This window comes from Dipodomys merriami, unplaced genomic scaffold (genome assembly GCF_024711535.1).
Source record: "Dipodomys merriami isolate MVZ:Mamm:240054 unplaced genomic scaffold, mDipMer1.0.p SCAF_24, whole genome shotgun sequence".
Classification (NCBI taxonomy): domain Eukaryota; kingdom Metazoa; phylum Chordata; class Mammalia; order Rodentia; family Heteromyidae; genus Dipodomys; species Dipodomys merriami.
In genome coordinates this window covers 2,650,601-2,676,761 of record NW_027203826.1, presented here as the reverse complement: position 1 = coordinate 2,676,761, position 26,161 = coordinate 2,650,601, and the positions used below count along the sequence as shown (strand labels likewise).

The 26,161-nt window shown below is 41.9% G+C and overlaps 1 protein-coding gene across 2 annotated transcripts in view; it reads right to left on the bottom strand.

The window, feature by feature from the left end:
• Positions 1-643: 643 nt before the first annotated feature.
• Fam78b (family with sequence similarity 78 member B) overlaps positions 644-26,161 on the bottom strand; it is a 92,004-nt gene continuing 66,486 nt past the window's right edge. Inside the window, exons 2-3 of one of the 2 annotated variants that reach the window (XR_011374698.1) lie at positions 12,928-13,854; positions 644-3,761 (exon numbers count right to left, since the gene is read on the bottom strand). Coding sequence is in view for 1 of the 2 variants with exons in the window: in XM_070034181.1 (XP_069890282.1) it covers positions 13,332-13,854 (523 nt within the window). In the remaining variant the exon portion in view is untranslated. Of the gene's footprint in view, positions 3,762-12,750; positions 13,855-26,161 lie in introns of those variants that run through there. The other variant, XM_070034181.1, reaches the window with a different exon arrangement.

Below are 26,161 nucleotides of genomic sequence, written 5' to 3'. Positions count from 1 at the left end.
GCAAGGTTTATCCTTTGCATTTCTAGAACATTCTTTTCAATTTCACAGTACTGAGTCATAGGCTAGGGAAATACTAGTATCTAATGTTTGTGTCCCTCCTCCAAATACTATATTGAAATCCTAACCCCCAAAGCGATGTGTTAGGAAGTGGAACCCTTAATGGGTGATTACATCTTGAGGGCAGGGTCTTCTTGGTTGTATTAGTACCCATATAAAAGAAGCCCAAGGGTTATCAAGTGAAGACAGAAATCTGTCCATGAACCACATGCCACTCTTCAGAACTGTGAGAAACAAATCTCTGCTGATGATAAGCCACCCTATTAGTGGTATTTTGTTATTGCAGCCTCAGCAGACCAAGACAGCTGGTGTATCGTCAGCAGAAAGGAGAGGGTCCCTTTCTTTCCCTTACTCACCATGGGATAAGATTCTTTTCTCATCATAAAATTTCCTGTTAGACTAAATCTCTTTGTGGCATTCTGCCTAAATGCCACAACTTTTCTAGTATGTCAGGGTGTCTTGCATTTGCCCTCTGTATGTTACAGAAATGTGCTTTACTCAGGTTTTATGGAAAATCATATACCCGATTTTTAAGGATCCAATTAAAGAGAAGATATACTTTGTTGTTGTTGAATACATACTGTATTTAACTTTTTTAATCCCAGAGAAGTGAAATGCAACATCTGATTGAGTTTATGTAACATCCAAAGACTGACAACTCAGATTTTCCTAATTAAAGTCATTTTTAAGGCACTCTGCAGAGCCAGCTTTCCTCTCTTTCTTCTTTCGTTGGGGTTTTCTTCAAACTGTAGCAGAATACCTGGTTTCTCTTCTTCAAATTGATACAGACATGCTCATGCTCTTAACCTGCTCTTTGATGACACCAAAACCCAGCACATTTCCGAGGGGGGTAAATGGGGAAGGAAGGAAATACATTTGGGGAGAGCAGGGAGAGAGCAAAGAGGGACACATAGACACAAATTAACTGATGTGGCAGTAACAGAAAAGAGAAGTTAAGAAGGAACTGGAACAGGGTGGGGTAGACCAGATGGCTAGTGGCTGGTGAAAAAAATAGGCTACATTTCCCAATAAAGTTTAAATTCATTTAGCTGGTTCCTTTTTTTATTCCTGTTTTTAAAGATATGGCCAATGAAAGGGAGGGATCTCAACATTATGGAATGTGTATGTAGTAAGTGTGCTTGTTTGTGCTCATGCACTTATGAAAGGTTGAAGGTTGATTTTTGAGATAGGTAAAATGATGTGTGTGGGCTCTAAAATGCCCTCTTGATAAAAAATTATCTCCCATGCTGGCCTATTTCTGTGCCTGAAATTTCCACCATCAAAGCCACTCATTTGGATTAAGGCATTATCTGAAGCCCCGATTAAAATGTAAATGTCACCTAGGAAGTGTAACACTCAATCTTTAGCACCCACTGACTGAACTGTCAACTATCAGAGTGCATGACCCTGAGAGATGGGACTTGGGCATGAGATTGTGACTAATAAGAAGGCTTGGTTCCATGAATGCAGGGGCATACTGGCTGGGCAGCCCAGGGGGTGTGAAAAAATATTTGTCCTGGGAAATTGCTTAGATAGGGAAGATGGGAAGGGAATATGCATTCTTCCCACATCATAGGCTTTCCTGTGCTGTATTGTTTGCTCTGTGTGTGTGTGTGTGTGTGTGTGTGTGTGTGTGTGTGTGTGTGTGTGTGTGTGTATGTGTGTCCTTTCTAATAGTTTGTATATAAAACAACATTCTGCTTCTGTACCTCAATATGGAATTTGCTTCAGCCCATTGGGAACACAGAACTGGAACTCCACTGAGTGAAAGACAACTCAGTTGTTTTCATATAAAATGCCACCAGTTACTGTAAAGTTAAAATTTAGCATCTCTGTAGATACAGGTGGTTTATGAGTAGATGGGTACATGCACTCATACACATATTCACTCACGCTTGGCCATAGTGATCTTGTAAATGTGAAGCATGTGCAAACCTCTTCTCAGCCATCTAGGATTTGGCTCCTTGTCAGCGGCTGCCAGGTTGTGGGCAAAGGACTGACTTAGGGGAATATGACTCCTTCCTCTGTCATCAGGAGACCCTCTGTTATTTCAGGTGACTCTGCAGAAATAGCTAAGCCTTGGATTATAAAGTCTGACATGGGCCTGGGATTTGAAGACAGGACTGCCAACAATTTGTCCTTTGAACTCTTGGAATTTGGGAGACTCTGGAAAGTACAGGTGGAGAGAAAGTCTGAGTAGGGGACAAGTTTCTGTTGATAGAAAGGCTGATCATTGTCTAGAAGCAGCCTGTAGGCTGGGTGCAGACACCAATTTCAGGACTCCTGTGAACTGCTGCCTCTCCAGGAAGCTGAAGGGGGAGGCTCAGTGAGGAGGATGGGCTGCGGGGATGAGGAGAAGTCTCTAGAGGGAACCTGGGAACTAAAGGAGGAAGGGATCTGGGTGGTGGGGATCAGAGAAAAATGCACCAGCAGTATTTCTCAACACTAGCTTCAGATTAGAAATTTCTGGAATTTAAGGAAATCTGATGCCCAACCTCTACCCTTGGAAACTGCTGTAATTGTTTCAGGATAGAAACTGAGCATGGGTTTTTCAAAACCCCTCACATGGCCTCAGTGTTTATCTGGGGTCAATTATGAATAAAACGAGGAGTTAAGGAGTCTAGCTAGCCATTACCCACTTACGTTTGTGAGAAGTGGAGGAAATGGTGCAACAGGTGGGTGTCCAGAGGAACTGGAGAGTGTCTTTCTGGATGATCGAGCCTCTACTGATTTGTGTGGCTTTATAGCCTCACTAGCTGGTGGTTCCTAATTCCATTTCTGGTTGAAAATCTGGCTGGAGTGAAGGTATTTTGGTATGGGGAGAGAATTTTTTCCCCTCTTTTCTTTGTCATGGCTTTGAAGACAAAATCATTCCCTGTGCTTTGCGGGGCCAAGGACACAAATTTGAGGGCTGATGCTTCAAAGATGGAAGTGAAGTTCCTGCTCTATGATAAATAAATATATATATTTCATAAATAAATAAATCAGTAAGTATGCTAATAAATAAACCCATAAATAAAACAATGCACACCCTTTTGCCCTTAGGGTAGTTTTCCCTTCATCCCACTGATCCTTATGACATAAATTGCACTCAATCACCTGAAAGCAACCAGCCTGGCTGTGGGAGGGGAAAGGTCTGCTCTCTAGGACTGGAGACCTTAGAGAAACTTCAGCAGAAACACTGACCACACACAGGAAGAAGGGAGGAGGAGAGGGAGATACATATGCCCTCTTTTGCCCACTGGAGTGTGTGTGTGTGTGTGTGTGTGTGTGTGTGTGTGTGTGTGTGTGTGTGTGTGTGTAGCAGGGTTTGGGAACTAGGACTGGATCATGTGAGGCGCTGAGGTCCAGGTTGACCAGTTTTTTCCTTGAGAGGCTTCGTTTGGAAGGTTAGGGTTGGGCTCAAGGTCTGGATGAACCGAATCTTTCTACACACAAAAAGATACAGCAGGCACAATTCCTACTTCAGCACAGCACCCCATGAGCCAACCAGCCAGCCCAGTCAGTCATAAGGTGGGGTTGGTAGGAGATACAGGTCCCAGGATGAAGGGCAGCGAGGAGACAGGTAGGATGGTACACATTTTAATGGGCAATCAGCTGTCAAGGCTTCAGCTTCGGGAGCCCCCAGCCATTGCTCACTTCTTCCTCCTTAGTCTTTGCCATGTGGTTCTGCTTGGTGGGCTTGCCTTGTTCTACTAGGAGACCTGCATGTGGACATGGAGACACGTAAGTAGAGTGGGCATTGAGACAGCGACCAAACAAATGCCATTTCTTAGAAGCAGATAATCATAATCTAGGTTCCACAAATAAACTTCAGGGGGGAGAGAACTAAAATCTTACGCAGAATTTTTGGTATTTATTTTTACATGCATTTCTCCATCAAGAGGGTCTGTAACTATCATCTGGTTCCTTAAAAAAGATGAAAAGCTCAAATAATAGTCTAGGCTTCTAATTCATCTGTACGTTCAACCCAGTAGCAATGCACTAGAGCTACAGAAATGGCTACAAATGCCAGATCCCCTGTGGCCTGGTCCCTCACATCCCCAGGTACCGGGATTTGCAGAAACCTAACTGACCAGAGTTGTGTTGTCCAATCAGGATTCTGTCATGGTCTCATACCACCTGGGCTAGATTTTCCTTCTTGAATGTGCATCTATATTGTTCATCTTGAAGTAGCCAATCAATTTTTCTTTAAAAAGAAAACATGTTGCTGCTATTTTGGTGAGCACTTGTGTATATTGCTTTATATAACAGTTGTGGCCCTAAAGAAGTGGGTGAGCTGAATTTCTAAAATGAAATAGAAAGTGTTTTTGAATGCATGAAGAGAGTTGCTCTGAGGTGAAGTCAAGTACTAGGAACCCTTTGTCTTCCCCCACTTTTGAGGGTACTGTGGTTTGAATTTAGGGCTTTGAACTTGCAACACTATTGCCTTTTCAGATTATATATATGATTTCAGTTTCCAAATTCCCAAATTCTTAGGTAGACAGTCAAATGAAATAAACTTGTTTCACTTGCCTGAAATTAGTACAGGAGCCCATTCTACATACACATGGGGACTTAGCCTAAGAGCTATGTGAAAAATATTTCCCTGTACACTTGGTGTAGTGGAATCTGGAATCATGTTGTCCTTAAATGCCAGTGCCCCTTCTTGTAATAATGAGATTAATCTGAATTAGTATTTTCTGTGGCTGGGAAGGTGGCTCAGTGGTAGAGTGCTTGCCTTGCATGCATGAGGCCCTGGGTTCGATTCCTCAGCACCACATAAGCAAAAAAACCAGAAGTGGCACTGTGGCTCAAATGGTAGAGTGCTAGCCTTGAGCTGAAGAGCTGAGGGACAGCACCAAGGCCCAGAGTTTAGGCCCCATGACCACCAAAAAATATTAGTATTTCTGAGAGTTGTATGTTTTACTAGCTCTCAATACCTTGCATGGGACAGAACTGCAGACATGGTAGGGGGATGTATGTATATGTAGAGAGACGTCTATGTGCAAAAGTTATACCACCAGTACAACTGCTTTATACTATCATTACTTCCTTATTCTATATATTATATTAATTCTATAATATGCATTATACAATAAGGATGCCTTTGGGTTATCACAATTGTTTTTACAAGAAATATTTTAACTGCACAACTGAATTTTGTCTATTAATTTTCCTAAGAAAAGGTACAAGGAAAAATTCAGACCTCTCTATGTGTTTTCACAGCTTAAACAACTTGAGACCATGAATATGGCACTGAGGATATGCCTGCCCATTTCATAGATGGAAAAGTAAAGTTCCCCAAGGTGATGTATATAAGACCTGGTCATATGACTATCTTGAGCCAACAAGCATCTACATGGTATAGAAAATTAACTGGAGATGCCCTAATTATTGACAGTGGAAAAACAAGACAAGATCATTTTATCTGTTGAAGGTTTAGACTCCAACTGAGTTTAAAGCTGCTGCTGCTGCTGCTGCTGCTGCTGCTAATGATGATGATGATTATTTTGGTGCTGATCCTGGGGCTTGAACTCAAGGCCTGGGTGCTGTCCTTGAATTTATTTTGCTCAAGGCTACTCTCTACCACTTGAGCCACAGCTCCATTTCTGGCTTTTTGGGGATTAATTGGAATATGAGTCTCATCGACTTTCCTACTCAGACTGGCTTTGAACCCCAATCTTCAGATTTTGGCCTCTAGGGTAGCTAAGATTACAGGCATTAGCCACTAGTGCCTGGGTAAAGCTATATATTATTTTACAACAAATGTCCCTTTCTCCTTTTAGTGAACATATCCGAGGATGAATTTTCATCTGATTTTGTGAGTGGCTCTTGATAACTGGTTTTCCTTCCTTCCTTCCTTCCTTCCTTCCTTCCTTCCTTCCTTCCTTCCTTCCCTTCCTTTCTTTCTTTCTTCCTTCCTTTCTTCCCTCCTCCCTCTCTTTCCTTCTTTCTTTCATCTGTGGTGCCTGTACTAGGACTTGGGTCAGGCCCTGAATACTGTCCCTGTTTAAGGCTAGTACTCTACCACTTGAGCCACAGCTCCATTTCCAGTTTTTTGTTGTTGTTATTTTGCAATAAGAGTTTCATGGACTTTCCTGCCTAGGCTACCTTCAAAAAAAGCCAGATCTCAGCCTCTTGAGGGTAGATGTTTCTTGATGTTTTAGAAGACCCATGAAATTCTTTAGGTGAGAAGTGAATGAGTCCTCTGATGTGCGTGCGTGTGTGTGTGTGTGTGTGTGTGTGTGTGTGTGTGTGTGTGTGAAAGAGAGAGAGAGAGAGATTGTGAGAGAGAGAGGAAGAGAGAGAGCGAGAGAGGGAGAGAGAGGATGCATGTGTGCACACAAGCATATTGCACAGGAGAACAACACAAAGAGGTAGATGGGGTAGCTTCTCCGTCTCTGCTCATCTCATATGCATACAAATCTTTTTCTTTTCTAATTAATCAGAAGTAATAGCTTTCCATACTTTCTGGTATATGAAGAAGTAAAGAGGGGAAATAATTTAATTGGTTGTCTTGCTTTCAAAGCCCAGTTTAATGAAATAGTTCTTAGCCTGAAGTGTATGTATTATCTTTCCTGGTATTTTTTCCAATTAGCATTTCTCATTGGATCCTATCTGTGTGAATATACTAATTGGTTTGAAGGGTGGGGGTGAAGGAACCAGTATGAATGGAGAGATAACAAGCTATTTCTCCCAAGCCAAGTGCTAGAGCCGAAGGTTTTCCCAGTGCTTTGTCTTGGATGAGTGCAAAGTGCTTGAGAGTAAGGTGCCCTGTCACCTTACTCATCTTCATGTGTTAGTTTCCCTCCCAGGCTTGACTGGCTGATGCACTGGACAGAGAGGACTAGGGTACTTTCCAAGGTTTAACAAAGACTTGCCTGCCATGTGGGACCCAGGGTAAAGGAGTGGCTCCCACATTGTGTCCCTGAGGGCAGGGACTCTGTTGAGCTTGGCACAGAGGACAATATAAAACCTCATTGATGGAATGGGAATTCAGAGGCTTCCTGTGATAGCCTCTTGGTTCTGCTCTTCTTGTGAAGAAAGCAGTGAGTCAGAGGTGGGTGTGAAGCAGGCTAGAAACTAGGGGGATAGGCCAGGCTCCTGGGAAAATACCAAGGAAGCTGGCTGTCACTGTTGCATGCAAGTGCATGGTTGCTGTTTGCGCAGAACTGACAGCAAGTGCCTTCTTCACTTCTGTGTCCTAGGTGTCTTACTTGGCTTGCTCTAATCCCAGCTTCCTGTTCCAACTTCCACCTTTTTCTTGCTCCTATAATGTGGCTCTTTGCTAGCCTGAGATCAACCCTACCCCCAGTGATGGCACCACTTACAGCTTAATAACACTGTATTTAGGGTCCCCAGTGGGCTCCATATAGTACTGGATCATGCTGTGTCTTGGCTCTTTTGCTTTCATTGCTGCTATTCTGACATCTATTTTCCCTTCTCCTGGGCATTTTTGACCCAGTGCCCAGATGTTTTAAGGATCATCCCATGTTTTCTGGGTTAGCTAAGGACAAATGTGGGCTTGGAGGTTCTATGCTTGAACACATGGCCTGCTGCCCACAGAACTGGTTTTATATTTGAACTGGTGAGAAGAGCTGTTTAGGTGCTCTTGGGGCCACACCCATGTACAGTTTGGAGAGAGGCACAATTCAGGATGTGGGACAAGGACCAGTCCTGAGGAAAACTGTATGGCTGCTCCTGGTAGGTCCACCAGGAATGGGACCACAGCAGGCAAATGCAGAGAGAGACTATAACCAAAACTGGTGTGTGTTGGGGGGGTGGGGTGCTGGGAAGAATTATTTTCTCATCTTATTTGTACTCACATGACAAAATCCATAATGCTCAATTTCTGAGTTCACCCAAAACAGGAGGATTAGACCAGCCAATAGAGACTCATCTAAGACACAAATACTTCCATTTTTCCCTCTGAATGTCTTGCCTGAACTAGAACAACTGTAGCTGTTCCTGGATTGCGTCTCTCACTACTTAAACTTGGAGAAGCATGTTAGGCTTTCATGTCTGCCCCAGACCTGACACTCAGATTCCTTTCCTTTCCAGAAGGCCTCTTGGAGTTGCAGCTACAGATTCTTCCATGGGCTGCTTCCTCTGGGCTGCCAAGGTCTAGGCCTCTGTAGCAAGGTGGCTGGGGGTTGGGAGAACTCAGAGCCTCACATCCTTCATGGACAGACCAGGCCTAACTTGGCAATTGGAATGGGTTTCTCTGAGATGGTTCTGGGCTTCCAAGTGAGCTTTAGGCCCTGTGGTTCTCCTGATGTAAAATGTCTAATACCAGGCAATGCTTTAGATATTCTAGAGTGTTTTCAGACATGATTCCACTGAGACTATCATTAAAGTGTGCATGGTTCCCTTGGGAGGAACAGTGGCACTCCATCTCTCCAGGTGCATTCCAATAAAAGCATCTGGGAATGGCCAAATAACCTTGGCTGTCCTCTGGCCACCAAACTGGCAACTCTCTGGAAAGGCTGCTAAAGGCAGATGTCCTACCAGGGAAATGGGAACCAGATGTACTTAAGATGTACTTAATTTCAAAAGAAATTAATGGCAATAAGGCTCTGGGGTAAAAATATCTGTGTGTACTGAGCCTGCTCACTCAGCTTGCTTTCTATCTAAGGATCATTTAGGCTTAATTATAGAGTTCAGGCATTCATTGGGCTTTGATTAATTTTCTTTTCAGCTTGCAAAGTTTGTGAGTGTGGTGGGCCTTTGTGTGTGTGTGTGTGTGTGTGTGTGTGTGTGTGTGTGTGTGTGTGTGTGTGTGTGTGTGTTTACATCTTTCTTCACAACTCAGTTGGGAGCTGGCTCTAGCAATGTTTAATTGTGCCCTCAGTTCTAACAAGCATGTTCAATATGCCAAGCAGGGTTTGGAAAGCCATTGTTTCTACTGCTTCCAACTCTTGGGCTGATCCTGCTGTGCAGGTTGAAGGATGGTGGCAGGGCCTTGCTCAACTGGGACCTCAGCTGCAGTCTGCATACTTCCTCCCTGTTTTTGTATGTGTGGTGTTTAAGGGATTCTGAGACCAGGAGAGCAGATTTGCTATTCCTCTAATTACAAGTCCTGGGCTAAGAGCTGCTGAGTAACAGCCAGCTCCCCATGCTGCAGCTCTTGATAGAGCCAACCTTCCTGCAGATGACAAGGTTCTTTGCATAAGATAACAGTGTACATACTCTCATTTTTAATGTATGCTTGATACATAGGTAAGGACTAGATGCTGTAGATGAAAGTGAATTGCTTTTTCTTTTTATGTGTATGTATTCTTTAGAGAGAAACAAACTATCAGCAACATAAAGAATAAGAGCAGTGAGGGATCTTGATCTGAAATCCTAGCTTCTGACACTTTCTGTTTGTGTGCCAATGGATATGTCACTTAACTTCACTGGTCTCAATTTTCTCTCGGTAAAATGTGAATAATAACAAGACAGTATTATACTTTTTCTAAGACTGTTTGGGGAGGAGGAAAATGCCTTGGGAGGCATTTTTGTAAAATATACTATAAATCTTAGTTCTTTTACAACTTAGAACTTAATTTGGCCTCTGAGGTCAAGGGCTCAAAAGGAGGCAGAAAAGGGGCTAGCCTTCAAACTTCCAACAAGTTGGTGTCTGGGCCATAGAAATGATCTGAGGACATAACATACATGCAACAGAGAGCCCAGATTAAGGAGTCAACTTCAAAACAGTTTTTCCAGGTAAAAAAGAATCAGGAACATTCATTTTTAACATGCGAAAACAAGAGATTATCTCCTGTTTTTAATTTTTTTTAAATTTTTTGGTCCGGTCCTGGGGCCTGAACTCTGGGCCTGGGCACTGTCCCTCAGCTCTTCAGCTCAAGGCTAGTGCTCTACCACTTGAGCCACAGCACCACTTCCGGCTTTATTTCTTTTTGCTTATGTGGTGCTGAGGAATCGAACCCAGGGCCTCATGCATGCAAGGCAAGCACTCTACCACTGAGCCACCTTCCCAGCCCTATCTCCTGTTTTTTAAATGGATGGTTCCAATTGTCTTTAACTTTTAGGCTAATTGGCTTATGGGTGAATGCTTCAGGGATGATGACAATGTTTTGGCTGGAGACCAGGACAGACTACAGATCTCAAGTAATGTGGCCATATTGTAAGATAGGATTTGGGAGATCCAGGGCCTTCTCTTGGCCTATTGCGGATTAGGCAAGTGCCCCTGAATAGACAACCTAATCTAAATGGATCTTAATTTCCTTTGAGATCTCAAAGGGACCTCACTTTAGAATTTAAGATCGTATGTAATTTTCAGGAATTCAAAGCAAAATACATAGAAATTCAAGATGCTGTGCCAACAAGAAACTGTATGTGTGTGGGAGTGTGTGTGCACGTGTGTATGCACACATATACACATATATGTGTAGAATTCAAATATAGCCCTAAGACTACCCAACTAAAATGTAAGGCACTGTGTGGGTCCCTTTGAAATGATAGTACTTGGTAAGTCAGACCCAATCAGAGAAAGGAGGGCTGAGAGCAGGATGCGGGTAACCCCAACAGAGATTTCAAGGTTAATTCTCTCTTGCAAGAATACCTTCTATTTGGCAATATACTGACTAAGCTAAAAAGTAATGATCCACAGTTCACAGGGAGTAAAGGGGTCATTTCCTTGTAAAACAATAATAACTTAAAATAATTGGTTATAGGGTAATCGAGTGTTCTTTCTGCCAGGTTGATTTTGAACTAAGAGACCCAACTGTAAGGTTTGCAATAGTACCAAATGACAATAGCCATAATGTACATTTGCATAGTGTTTTTAACTTTTATAAGATCTTTCCATCTATTTTCTCATGTTTTATTACATAATTTCCCAGAAAACTGCTTAGAAGTAATTTCCTTCAAGTTCTGAAAAGTGTATTTTCTTTTTTTAGGAGGAACAGGTCTAAGTAAGTGTGCAGCACCTTGCTTTGCAAGTACAGATACGTCCTTGAAAAAGCTATGTTATGTGTAAACATAATTGTGTAAGGCATATATTATTTTAACAGGCTTGGGAAATTTGTAGACTGACACCTTGCATAGGATTTTGTAATACAAATCCTTTCTCATTGATCTGTTATTATAAGTTTAGGTTTTTAAATATCAAGTTTTTAAAAAAGTGGTGCAACATGGATTAGATTCCAGGATTGGTATTCATTCTCCAATATGCCATAAAGATGGCATTTAACTTGGTCTGAGGAGAGATTGCTGTTTTGGAGATCAGTACAGAAAACACATAGCTTTGTAACTTCAGCCATGGAGTGCTTGGAAGCTGGCTACCTTTCCCATAAAAAAGGAAGTTCAGGAAGGGACAGAGAAATCCAAGTGTAACAACTGAATTATATCTAAGTGGAATATCTCCAGATTGTCTGTGAGTCACTGATGTGTCATTAATGTGTTACCATAAATAACCAGCCATTGATTACTAATCTATAAAAGAGGAGCTGATGGTTGGGGTGTGAGGTTAACAACATCTGATGTTGACCTGAGAACACTCTTACGTAAACAAGTGCCATACCCTGGGACTAGAGCTTCAAAGAAATTAGACTGAATTACATTTTAAATAAAAATAAATAAGACCTCCTGTTTTTTATTATTCCCCATCTCCAAACTCTGGTAGAAGACAGATCTTTAGAACCAACAATAGGACTGTGACATAATTGCTCTGGACTTGAACTCTCACAACTCTCAAATTAAGCTGGTAATATCTATCATTAAATATACAGTGACATCATGGGAATGTTATAGTGTTTTTCTGGGGAGTTTTTGTAGAAGAATAACTGGCACTCTTGAGAATAAAAGGGAAAAGCTCTTTCTGGAGGAGTTGGGAAGGAGTGATTTAAGCTGGGTGGACTAGAAACTCTTCATTGTAAAAATGGGGAACTCCTCAATATTGGCCTGACTCAAGAAAATCTATCTTAGTTCCCTGTTTTTATTGGTTAGATCTCAGCCATATATAGGCTTATATCTTAGATGTTCATGAGGAAAAATTCTTAAGCCTTAGGAAGTACTTCTTCATAATACTCAACAGTTAAAAGTCAAACCTGTATAAAACAGAGCTAAACGTAACAGAGCTAAACTTAACCTATAGGAATATATGATTCATGTGTGTAGAATGAACAAAGGCTACACTGTTGGCAAATCTGCTAGTTATTATACCATCCTGGGGTGTGTGTGTGTGTGTGTGTGTGTGTGTGTGTGTGTGTGTGTGTGTGTGTGTGTGTGTGTGTGTGTGTGTGTGTGTGTGTGTGTGTGTGTGTGTGTGTGTGTGTGTGTGTGTGTGCGCGTGCAGGCATGTGCATGCCCAGGAGTGTGAAATTTATTGTTTCAAATTATTCAATGACAAAAAATAATGAAAATATTGTTTTTATCTGTTGAAATGTTATTCTGAAACCTTACATGATTTTATGGCTTCTAAATCTTATTTGTAAAGTTAGGACTGGTGATGGGAATGGGGTAAGAAGCTGTAAAAAAATCACAATTTGGTCACAAAAAACATTCTGAGAAATCCAAATATCCTAGCTATAGAACACAGGAACTATACCTCCAAAAATTGTGACCAAGAGTACACTGAATGAGCAATTTTTTTTTTTTTTTGAGGGGGGAAAAGTGGGTAAATGGAACCAGGAAGTCTCCACCAGTTACATCAGAACCTTGGACAGCTCCCCAAAGGTGTTTTTCTTTTTGCTTTTGTTCCCTTCCCCCTGCACCCCACCCCCCTCCAGTTCTCTAAGTGGTCCTTTCATCCCAGTGAGTGTGCTGAAAATCCGATGATGAATCTTTCCTCTCCCCATCACCCATTATCTTTTATCTCTGGGCTTCCATTCTACCCATTTTCCCAGCACCCTCTAATTAGACAAGGGACTGTCTTATGAACACCTGGTATGGATGTTTTCACTCCCACTTCCAATTGGTTGGGAAGCAGCATTTGCCACAGGCACTGTATAGTTTCATTTCCATCCCCTGGTCTCACAGGAAAGAAATGGTCAATAGTTCAAATAAAAGAATCATCCTTGTCAGCTCCAAAATATGGCTACTTGCATGGTCATCACAGCAAGTCTGTCAAATCAGTGATTTCTTTATTCCTAAAAGGAAGGGGCTTTTCCTAAGGATTATGGTTCTACCACCCAAGGAGCAGCTCTACTTTTCATAAGTAGCTGCAAAGGCTGGCAAACCAAGAGGTCTGCTTTGGCTCAGAAACTCAGTTTGGCTCTTGCCACCCCTGGCACCCTCGCTGCATGTCTCAGTGGCATGTGCTCCACACACAGCTGGCCAGTCTGCTTCTACTTAGGAGGTATCACAACCAGAGGTGGTCCTCGCTTGGGCCTCCACATGAGGACCTGGGCATCGTTGGCATTGGGTTTCACTAGTGCATTAGGGGGAATGGGCTCCATCCGGCTCAGAATCCGAGGCTGCTCCTGCTGAGTCCTGCCCACCAGCCGGGCCCGTTGCCCCAATAACTGAAGAGGGTCCACCTCAATGTCTACTCTCATCCTCCACTTGATGGTCTGTAGAATAATCTTCTCCTTCGTGGTGGTGTTCATGGCTACCAACCAGGTAGTGAAACTTTGGTCCCTCTTGATTCTTGTGAGCAGTGGTACGTTGCTGTCACTCACTGGTACAGCCCATGTCACACTGGGGTAGAAGTTGTCATTCATGCTGACGGAGAACCTGGAGATCTTGTTGGTAGGGCCAACCAGGGTCACAGTTTCAGTGGTGTTTCCATACCAAGGGTAGCTCACCCCATCTGAGTCACTGATGGCTTTTACTCTCCCTTCCCTCAAGTCAGGCAGTTCCCAGCTTGACCTGGCAAAGCAGAAGAGATGCACAAGAAAAGAAGAGGCTGAATGAATTTTTCAAAAGCTGGAGATGTGCCCACCACTTACTAACACAGACAACTTGGGCAAAAGGAGATGTTCAGAAGGGGGAATTCAGGCCAAAAAGTTCTATGCTGTGATGTTTCTGGATTAAATGAGAACAATTCAAACAGAAATAAAAATAAAAAAGCAATGCCAAAACAAGTTAAATAAAACCATAGCTGACCCAGTTGAAAGCAGAATGCTCAGAGTGGCAGTTGTGAGATCAGAATGAGGCATCAGCCAGTTGGGATGATGGTAACCAGAGATGAAAGGCAATCCATTGCAGAAATCACAGTTGGGTGGGGGTGGGGGGAATGGTGGTATGAGTATTTGTATGGTCTGCTTTTTAGGAAGAAGTGGTGGTTGACATGTAATCTACTTGAAGGAGGTACCAGGTGGAAATGAAAACAAAAGGAGATGAAAAATCAAAGGATATATATTAATTTCTTAGAAAATCACAGTAGCAGAATTTCTGCTCAATAAGCGTTTTATATTCTACTCATCAGTCAATCCAGCACCTAGAAAACATAGACATAGAGAAAGAGCCTATAAGGGCAGACTTCTAGAAGCTACTGCCTAACCTGTGAACTTTGCACTACAGACCAGCAGATGTGGCCGCTGACACACTGAGCTCCCAGTGGCTTTTAGTCCAGTCTGGAAGCACAGTCGCTTGATATTCTGGGAGCCTTCCCACTCTTCTTGGATTTCCCCTAACCTTATATAAAAGAAGGAGGGAGGAGGATATATGGTCTACTCCTAGTCCATGTTTCTTTCCCCCTCATCACAGACTGTTGTATAATGATGATGATGATGATGATGATGATGATGATGATACTTGTGGAGTCCTTACTCTATCCAAAACCATTGTGATAAGTACTTGTTGCCTCCATTCAAGTTTAGAATATAATTGGCTTCTATTTCCACTTAAAGATCTTAAAGTATGTCAAGTATCTTACAGACTATAAGAGGTAAAGCTGGGAGTTGGCTACAAATGCTATGCTTCTGACTACTATATCTCACGGCTTCCATGAATCATTAGATGGTATTGGAGGAAGCCAGCGTGTAGGAGACTCAGGCTGTTCAGTGAACTAACAGCAACTAGGGTAGCCACAGGGAGCTGGATTAGAACCGAGTAAGGACATTCTCCATATTTCCAATTCTGGAACCAGAACTGATGCATGGTAATAATGTCTACGATTTTAATAATTAAAGAAAGAAATGTGACTGTTTCATTCATCAGCTGAGAGATAGTGCCTATTTGGTTTGAGTTTTTTTTCTCCTAGGAAGTGATACAAGATCTTTCAAGGCTTTATCCAAATGGCCAAACAGGGAGTTACATAGTCAAGGTGATGTTGATAACATATCAGCATCTTTCATCCTTGCTTACCATCCCATGGTAAGCACCAACCTTTGCTTGTGGCTGTCCCATAGCATTTCCGATTCCAGCCATCTCATTATAAGTGAAAGGGGAGCTAGACTGCCTGGGAAGGAAGTGAGTCCACAGCTGCAAGATCCTTTTCTCTTGTCTTCATACCCTTGATAACTGCTGGAATATAGTAGATGGTGGTTGAAAAAAAGCTAAGAAACAGGAATTGACCTGCTCCGGAGCCAGAGAGCTCATTTTGATGCATATGCTAGTTGGCCGTGCGGCTTCCAGATCATTTTATAGCACTTCTTACTGAACAAAGGGGAGTCCATGTTATTTGAATGGAAATTATCATACAAACATCAGAGATTGTGGAAACCAATTTGCTTATAGGGTTCACAGAATGGCCACACTGGAGTCATTGAGCCCCAAGCCAAAGGGCTAAGACATTCACCAGTTATCAGACATTTGTTTTCTGTGTTTCCCAAGCCATTTTTAATTTTGGTTAGGGACCAAGCCCTCCCAGCCTTTGTTCTTCTGTGTGACTAGAGGGCAGGCATTCATGGCATCCTTCACACCGTGCCAACTGTGAGGACTGTACCAACCTAGGGAATATGGTTTTAAGAGGAAGTACTTTTTATTCTATTTATTCTGGCCAATTTGATTACTTTATAGAAAATTTACTGTTCCTACCCAGAGCCATGAGCAGAGACTTCGGTCAGAAGGTCAATAAAATGGTTTGGATCATGTTTTCTTAAAAACATGGAGATAACAACAACAAAGGTACATTATCATTTCTGTCTCAGGAGAGAAGTTAGAGGCCCTTTTCTTTGTGGAGTCTCAGGAATAGACAATCTAGACTTTTATTTTTGGCCAGTCATGGGGCTTGAACTCAGGGCCTAAGTACTGTCCCTGAGCTTCTCTTTGCTCAAGACTAGCACTCTACCACTTGAGCCATCACTCTACTTCTGCCTTTTTTGGTAATTTATAGGACATGAGAGTCTCATAAATTTTTCCAGCTGGGCTGGCTTTGAACCACAATCTTTATAGAGCTCAGCCTCTTGAGTAGCTAGGATTACAGGCATGAGTCATCAGTACGTGGTGTTTTAGTAACCTTCTTAGTTATCATAATGCAACAAAGACTTCTGGTCAAGGAAATTTTAAGCCTAGAGCCCTTGGGCGGTGACACATTGTTTTCTTCTACATTTACTCTCTCTTCTGTGGATGCTGTTTTAGAATCACTTCACTCCTGAGGCAGATTCTCTTCCACAGCCTGTGGGACTCAAAGTCTATACAGTTAAGGGATGGCCTGATCTACAGTAGTCAAAACTCATTAAGGCCTGATCTACAGTAGTCAAAACTCATTACGACTTGACTTTGGCAGGAGTGGTTCTTATCAGAGAAGTGTTTTTAGTTCTTCTGGAAATAGTTGTGTTTATTCCAAGGCAGTGGATTTATTTTCTAAAGAAAAAGAAAAAGTTATGCTCAAGAAAAGGCCTGGCTGGTTTAGGTGGTTGATAAAATGGTTTTGATAGTGGTTTCTTAGAAGTCCTGAAAAGTTCCAAGAATGGTAGAACGGAGAGTCCCCCAATGACCACATGAGAGAACTGCTGTGAATAGGGTGCCAGAGGCACTTCAGATTCCATTTCACCCACACTGAACTTTTATTCCTAACATAAACCAGGACCCTTACTGCTACATTCAATCTTCCAGGCCAGAAACGAGGGCCAGTTTTAACTCTTCTCATTCCCTTACTTAGACTTTTACTGGCAACATCACTGCATCCTGTGAATTTTTGTCCCATAAGTAATGCTTGCATTTATCTTCTTTCCTCTATCTAATCCTTACTATCACTTTCATTTAATCTCTCCTCAAGTCTTTTTTACCTAGTCTACTGTATTAAATAATCAATAATAGCTCTCTCTATATCTAACTCTGATTCTTCTTTAGGTCATCCCTTAGGCCGCACAAGTACTGAGACATGCAATTTTGCTCATGCGCTTTCCATACACAAAATCTTTCTAGGGTTCCTCTACATGGAAATCACTGATATCCCCCATAGACTAAATTCAAGTTCCTTAACAGGACAGACATGTCTTCCCAGGATCTGTCTTTCTCTTCCAGGCATCATGTTGCTTCTCGCGTTGGCCCCATTTGCTTCTTATATCGTGTCCTGTGCCTACATATGTCTTTTCTTAATAAAATTTCACTGTCCTCTGAAAATCATCTCACCAATCAGCTCCTCCGGGAAGCCTCCTTTCCACTTCTCCATGAATAGGCTCAGATCTACAGAGTTCAGCTTATAAGTTTTTGTTTATGTGTCTATTTTCCCCATTAAATTAAGATTTCCTTGAAGCTGTGACTTATTTTTTGAATCTTTATTGTCTAGCACATTGCTGGTACACAGTCAAACTTAATAAATATTTAAATATTTCATTCTATATTCCTGGAGTTTGGTGAAGCTTGCATACAACAAAGGCTTTTTTAAAAAAATCACAGCTTCACACTTTATGTATTTTCTCACCTTTAAACAACTCTAACCTCTATTATCATTTAAAATCTATTATTAGGATAGCTCTAAGACTTGCAATGAAAGTTATTTTTCCTTAAAGGCAGGCAAGACATGCTTAAATAAAACTAAATGAAAGAGTATTAGTGTACTTCAGTGTTGATTCATAATTATTACATACCAACAAACAACAAGTGGCAGAGACTGCAAGTGATATAGGAATCCCAGTAACCTACACATCCACACTGGCTAGAACAGTGGGAAAGTTTCAGGGAGGAAATGGGTGCTTCTATCATAGGTCAAAGCATAACAATACACATGAAGATGTGATGTCTGGGAAACAGAGAAGAGGCAGAAAACAGAGAAGGGTTGGGTGGCAAGTACTGGGAAGAGTGACAGTAAACAAGTGAGACTAAGCATTCACTTGTGGAGCACCTTGAATTATGGGCTTTAGCACTTGGGCTTCATCTTGGAGGTAGTGGACTGTGCTCAGGAGATGACATCTTAGGAAGAATAGAGATGTACAAAAGAGAATTCCAGAGCTAGAGGGAGTGAGGATATTCAGGAGCTCTTACAATAATCTTAAATAAGGCTTTCATTTAGGTTAGTGGTGAAGGGGATATAGGCACCATGTATAAGAGATACGACAATGTTAAGTGAGGTAAGCCAAGCTCAGAGAGACAAACAGTGTATGTTTTCTCTCATATGAGGAAGCTAGAGCTAAAATACATGGGGACATGTTAAATCATACTGAACTCTAGGCATTCACACACAGTGATATCAAAGGAGGATACTCTTAGGAGAGGAACACAAAGGCACAATGCCTATGTGTGTCTGATGATACAAAATACTATTTATGGAAATAAACTCTAGGAAATGGAAACAAGAGGTTTTTTTCTTTGTTAAAAAAGAGAGAGATACTATAAAGCTAGACTCTCTGATTCATTGGTATCCCATTGAATCCCTGGAGTATGTATGTGTTTATAAGATCATTCACAGAAGCAGCAAGTTTGTGATCTCATGTCTCTGACATTCTGTATGCATCCTTTGACCCACAGCAGTGTTTCAGCTTGCAAACTTCCTTGGCTTCTCTGTGGGACAGCAGGGATGTAGCCTCAAACATGGTGCCAGACATGTAGTACATACTAGCATGCTCCTTTTCCCTGTATCCTATCAGCTCTTTCCCAGCGTCCTTTCCTGGTTCTGCCTCAACTTCCAATGTTTTGACATTGGAGGCATCAGCCTTTGGGCCTCTTATCTTCCACTGACTCATCCTTTATTGGTGATCTTGTCTGGTCTCATGATTTTAATTTGTACTTAATTTTATATATCCAGGCTGGAACACTTCCTCCAAATCCATACTCTCAGCTGTCCACTTGCCAAAAATGTTGAAATCACTCTTAAATAAACTTTAAGTACTTGTATGGAGGGCTTCAAAGCAACATATCAGCTTATGAGTACAATGTACTCTGATCAGTGTTACCCCTTTCATATTTCTCTCCCAACTCACCAATTCCCTCAATTATCCTAGTTAAATTTACTCTTAATACCTCTCAAAGTATCCACTAGAAAACCCTGTTGATGCTCTCAAATATATGTAGGATTTAACTCTTTTCACTAACAATTGATCACAGCTCCTGGACTGCACCATGCTAGCCGTCTCTCCTGGATTTACTACAGCAGCCTTCTAACACATTTCTTTGCTAATACTTCTAATTCTGATGCCCTTATTTTTTTTAAAATCTGCTAGCTGCAGGCATCTAGTTTAACACATGTAAAATCACATCACTCTTCAGCTCAAAATGTTCTCAAATCTTCTATACCGCTCAGGAAAAGCTCAAGTCCTTGGAATGACCCTTGTGGCCCTTGTATGAGCTGGTTCTCTATTTCCTCTCTGACCTCATGTCCTTTCTCTTTGCTTCTTGCAGATCCCGGCCTTTGTGCTGTTTACTGTACATGCCAAACAAGCTCCTATATCAGGGCATTTACATTTACTTTTCATTTTACCTGAAAAACTTGCTCCCTTGTTTATATCACCCTTGGTTCAAATATCCTACAATCAATACAACTTTTCCTGATGTTCATGTTTAAAATTAAAACCTTCTGCCTAGTCCTCCCCATCTCCTAACTGTGCTTCATTGTTCTTCTCCATCTACCTTTGTAATCTCTCTCCTTTTACTATAGTATTTGAATTATTAATATATCATTTAGTATACTAATGTACTATTTAATGTAGCAATATACTATTACACTATACTAATATACTGTTTAAATTATTTATTAATATACAATGTAAAATTATGTTTATGATTATGATTATGGTATGTCTCCCCTCATCCGACTTCCAAATTACAACTCCTAGACAGGCAGAAATTTCATATAATTCATTCATTGTTATATCTTTAGCACCTAGAATACAGTAAGAGAGGAAAAAATTACCAAATAAGTAAGGACTGAACTGATCTGAAGTGAAAGATATGAGGAGATCATGGTTTCAGTATGGACACTGCTACTTTTGTGGAGTTGACTGGTCAGGTGGATACTGGCTGTGAGGGCATTGGAAACTTTGGCTTAAAATTCAGGAGAAAGTCAGAGTTAGAAAAGAGGTAGTCAAGAATCCAGTGTATATCCTACAAAATTAAGGAGACGGAGGGAAGGAATGAGAAGGGAAGAGATGGTTGAAAGGGGTAACATTGATCAAGATATGTTGTATTCATAAACTGCTTTGTTAACTGGCAACTCCTTTGTGCAGCTAAATATATAATAATAAAATAGTAATAATAAAAAAAGTCAGAGCTAGAGATGTACATCAGTCAATCATCTGTTGGAAAGGATTATTGGTGGGAATATGCTGAGAAAGAGGGATATCCAGAGGCTTGTTTAAATGGGGAAAAGGAATGTGCAAAGCAGAGAAGTAACCAGTGACAGGAATAACTAGTATCCCAAGCCAAGAGAATTTCAGGGAGCTGGCACTTTCAGAAGCTACAGAAATCAGAGTGGGATTCAGTAAAGGCCACTGGACTTGTTAATGATCAAGACAACAGTAAAGGTGGACTAGTGTGGGCCATTCAGTAAGGGGTTATGGAAGAAATGAGCAAGCACAAGAAAGAATCAATGCTTTAAGAGCTTAGGTGATTAAAGGAAAGAGGATATGAGGTGGAGAGCTGGTTGTCAGTAATGGCCTCAAAATGAGTTCTGGAGCTGGATTCCCTTGGCTTGTAAACTTCGTGTGGCTACTTTCTGGCTGTGCATATCTGGACAATACCTTTGCCCTTTTAGTACCAGTTTCTCATCCATAGCACAAGGATGCTAATAGATCTTACTTGATATACTTGGTGTGAAAATTAACATAATGAAAGGGAAGGACTTAGCAGTGTGCAGCACAAAGCAAATGACATAGATAGTAATAAGCAAGAGATGGCGATATGGCTAGGAGAAGAAGGAAACTAAACTGGAACTCCTAGCGTCAAACATTTGATGCTAACTACAAGAGGCTGGAATTACACTTCATACACAAAGGAAAAGAAGCTCAGATTTATCATCCTAAGTTATAGAGATGAATAGGACTGAGGTAGGATTTAACCCAAGTCTCTCTGATGTCAACTCCTTCCTTTTATTACAGCACCACCCTTGTGGAAGAGCTTCTTTGAGCTCTTCATCATAACTCTTCCTTGAAGTCTCTAGTGCAGGATCAGAGAAAGTACCATAGCTTCTCTCAGAAGATGTGGGTGTTTGCTCAAGTTAAGAGCTGGCTGACCTCAGGCAAGTTCCTCCTCTAAGCCTCAGGCTCCTCAAGTATAAAATGGAAAGAAAAACAATGCCAGGCTTCCTTACCTCTCACAATGAATACAAGGATCAAGTGATGGTGTGTGAGCCAACATTTTGTAAACCATAACACACTGTGATATTAGTTATTATCTCATTCCCTGCCTTATCTCACAACCCTTCTCCTTGCTGTGATAAACAGTGTTTTCAGTTTAGACAATTAGCCATTGACCCAAAGCTCACAGCGAATGGATACACCAATGGGCCTAGTAATGAAAACATTGATTATTGTAACCTTTGTGCTTTCTGCATCTCGGTTTTAGAAGAAAGAGGCAAATCTCAGTCATAGAAGTTCAGGTTAAACATTTCATTCAAATAAGTGGTGCCAAAGTGAAGGTACAGAATCCACCTAGACCCATCCAAGTGCACATGCTGGCCAGAGCAACCTCTCTGAGAAGCTCTGCAGTCCTTGCAGTCATTGAGGTACCTGGAGAGGACAGGGGCTGGCTTCAGTATGCTTGGAGTCAGGGCATGGACAGGTGCACAGGGGCTTTACTGATACTAATGTCCCCTCACACAGGGTGGGATGGGAGGCAGGAAACCACACAAGGAAGATGGATGGTTTTATGTGGGCTTGGAACCCAGGTCGGTGCTGACCCAGGGAAGAGGAGCCCTGACCTGGCCTTACACTTCCAAGGAATCATTTGGGTATCTTCTTTCTCTTTGGACAAAGAGGTTGGAGAGCTGAGAGCACTTCCTAGAGTACTTTTTGGGCATCTGGATCTCACTATTCCTAGGCCAAATAACTCTAAACATGCCTTTAGGGGCCACGCAGACCATTTCCAGTCTAGCTCCCCAGTGTCGGTCTATTGTGTGTGCTTAGATTTGAGCCTACGGGATAGTCAGAAGGTGGCTGTTGGCCAAGATTCTGAGAAGAGTTTGCTCACATGCTTGATGGTGCTTATTTTTTAACAGGATACAGGGTAGGGCTGAGGAACCCCTACATTCTGCTACTACATTGTGACACATAAGTTTGAGTCTAAGATTTTAAGGTCCAATCTTATCTTATAGTTATGATAAATGTATGTTGTCTTGGTAAGATGATAGAACTTGTTTGACTAAGCCTTCTATTAGTTTGACTTAAAACTTAGCTATTTAGAAATATGGCCACTGAAGTCTTAGCCTGAAGCCTGCAAATGTCAGGAACAATGATAGAACAGCTGATGCCCAGCTCTGGAACCCCGGTTAGCTCCTATCCAGAATGTTTTCTTTTGTTATATGTTTTTTATTCCTACCTGCTTTGTATTCACATTTACAAAATATTCTCACAAACAGCATCAGCTTCACTTTGTACATCAATTACATAAGGCTAGTATCATTCTGCTTCTCTTTAGAAAAAAAAGAAAAGGAGCTAAGCATTGGTGGCTCACACCTGTAATCTTAACTACTCAGGAGGCTGAGATCTGAGGATCGTGGTTCAAAGCCAGCCCATGAGACTCTTATCTCCAATAAACCATCAGAAAACTGGAAGTGATGTGGCTCAAGTGGTAGAGTGCTAGCCTTGAGCTGAAGAGCTGAGGGACAGTGCCTAGGCCCAGAGTTCAAGCTCCATGGCAACCACCACCACCACCACCAACAACAAGAGGTTACACAGAAAGTAAGGGGCAGATATCTGCGGCAAACCCAAGACATGATTCTAAATCACATTCTGGCTCATGTTGCCTGCATGGTACCAAATGGTCCCAAAGCTCTAAGAAACAGTGATAATAGTTGTGGATGATATTAGCTGAATATGCTCTACTGTGACTCATCCAGTTATTAAAATACTGAAACGTTTTGGAATTACTGACTAGTTTTTCCCTTTTCCCTAACTATCCAGGTTCTACCCCAGCCTCTCATCTCCACCATTTCAAAATCCACCAATTACAGGGTTAATGCAGGTACAGCAGAAGACTCCAAGACCCCGCTCTAGTTCTGAGGCTGAGAATCAATCAGTTCTGGTCTCATCACCCCAGCATCAGAGCTGATTTGTAACTTCCTGAGTGCCAGTACTGTTCAGAGAGTTTGTGGTCTAACCACTGTATCGAGCCTGCTCTTTAAAGGCAAGCCAGCTGCTGAGTTAACTGTGCTGTGCTCAGAGGGAGGGAAGGACACTGCTGTCTTCCTTCTTAACCTTCATGGCTGGAACCTAAGGAATTACCATTCAGGGATGAGGGAAGTTTAGTTAAAGGGAACAGTACTTTCTGTGAGAATTCAGGCTTTTCTCCATTTAGTGCTGAGGACAACCTCATGCTGTCATTTCCAATTCTGTGACATCTTCTCCCTCCAAATTCCTTCCTGCAAGGAACTGGCAACAATCTTTGCAGGAAGGCAAAGGGAAGAAGTGGCACTGAGCAGGTGGGGGCTGGGGAGAGGGCTTGATGGCAGGTGGAGGAAGTTAGAGGGGACCGAAGCCAAAATTATATGTCATCTGAGGAGGCCTGAACCCCACTGCCTTTGGGCAGCTGCTCAGCCCCTCAGACACCAATTCCCAGCTCTGGCCCTGGCGTATATCCCAATTCTCAAGATGGTTTGTACCATGATTACAGAGTTTTAAAATTAGGATTCTTCTCATTCTGCACTGTTTATGTCAGACTCCAAGAAGCCTGTAAATACTCTCCTCCCACCTCCCCTTCCGCTGCCTTCCTTTCTGACCACATCCTTTTCTCTCTGGCACACAGGAAAGCATCTTTTCCTCTCGCAGAAAAAGACAATTTCCAGTGTTTTCTAAGAGTCATCAGCACTGGGAGGGGCTGCGTATTTAAGGGGAGGCTTCTCTCATTCTCCACCCTCATGTTGTTTGGACTGTTTCTGTAGCACTGAAGATGCTTTCTTACAATGTATGTACCCATCACTATGGAAGACAGGGGGTCTGGCTGCTATCTTGAGGGTCTCTGCTAACTTGTTTCTTTTTTTTTAATATTATTTTATTTTATTTGAGAACATACTGTACAGAGGGGCTACAATTACATGGGCAGGATAATGCATACATTTCTTACCAAGCATTGCAGCCTCCTCCTTTGTTTACCCTTCACCTCCCTTCCCAGCCTCCCCCCTCCCCCCACCCAATTATACCCCCCTCCCCCCCCACCGACATTGTAAAGCTGGTTTTGACATGACATTTTGTACTTCTCATTGTTGCAACAGGTCCACCTGAATCCTTAAACGACTTGTTTGCCCCCATCTCCTCCACATGTCATACTGACATCAAATATAGTGAAAGCGGGGGTTACACTGTGGGGGAGGGACATACAAAGCAACAAAGAAATGATCTTATAAATGCGTTAGAAACATATGCATGAAAGAAACGAAAACATTAAAATACATATTTAAGGGCTCATTTTCCTAACATCACATTATCTGACCTTTTCTGCTTGACTCATACCTATACTAGACATTGCAAATAAGGGAAACCATGGGACCTATGCTTCTTTGGGCCTGGCTTACTTCACTTAATATAATTTTTTCCAAGCCTTTCCATTTCCTAACAAATGGGGAAATGTCATTCTTTCTGATGGAGGCATAGAATTCCATTGTGTATATATACCACATTTTCTTGATCCATTCATCTACTGAGGGGCATCTGGGTTGGTTCCATATCTTAGCTATGGTAAATAATGCTGCAATAAACATAGTTGTGCTGGTATCTGCTAACTTGTTTCTATTTGAGGGCTCTGCTTGGTGGCCAGTTTTCTGGATTGTGCCTGAGGATGGTTTGCTCCTGAATCAAATTCTGAATTTTTTGGAGCAAAGTGTCCTTCCTCTCCTAGAGAGATTGCCAAGGTTGGCCAGCCTTGCTCATTCAAGTGTGCTTACTCTCATCTCCAGGGCATTGTGCAGACCTAGCCTCCCTCCCTTACAAGGGTCGTAACCACTGGTCTAGTAGCAAGGCATTTTGACCCTTAGCATGCACAGGGCCTAGTGCCAAGCAGAGTTCCCCTCCGCATCTCTAGCAGCTTCTAGCTCATCTAAGGGTATCAAGCCCTCCCACAGGAGCAAAGCATTGCTTACATCCACATGTGGGGTGGGACAAGAGGAAGTAGTACCTGGCATATAATAGGTGCTTCAAAAGGAAACTATTAGTGTTGTACTTTTGAAACTAATGCCAACTAGCTGATACCTGAATTTCTTCAAAGGGGACTTTCCTCCCTGTATGCACACAAGAGCTATTTCTTTTTTATTCTGACAAAGTAACAGAAGGGCAGATGGTCACAATCATTTCCTTAGTAGGGACACTGAAATAGGGAGAGAAATGATCCAGTCATGGTATGTAGGTGCTCGAAAGGTTTTTCTGAGCTCTACAATGAGAAAACTTAGACTCTGTGGATAACACAAAAGACCCAAAAGACATACAAACACACATTTCATAAAAGTTCTATAAGGAAAAACCTACAAAGCACCTGCTTTGGAAGCTACCAGCCTGTTCAGAGGCTGTTGTTCAAGCTCTTCTTTTGGGCTAGCTACTTTTTCCAAACCCCAAATATTTTATCTTCAGTTTTCTCATCTATACAACCAAGATGGCACAATAAACAACTTCATGGATAAGGTGAGGTCAGCTCCTTTGACCTAAGACCT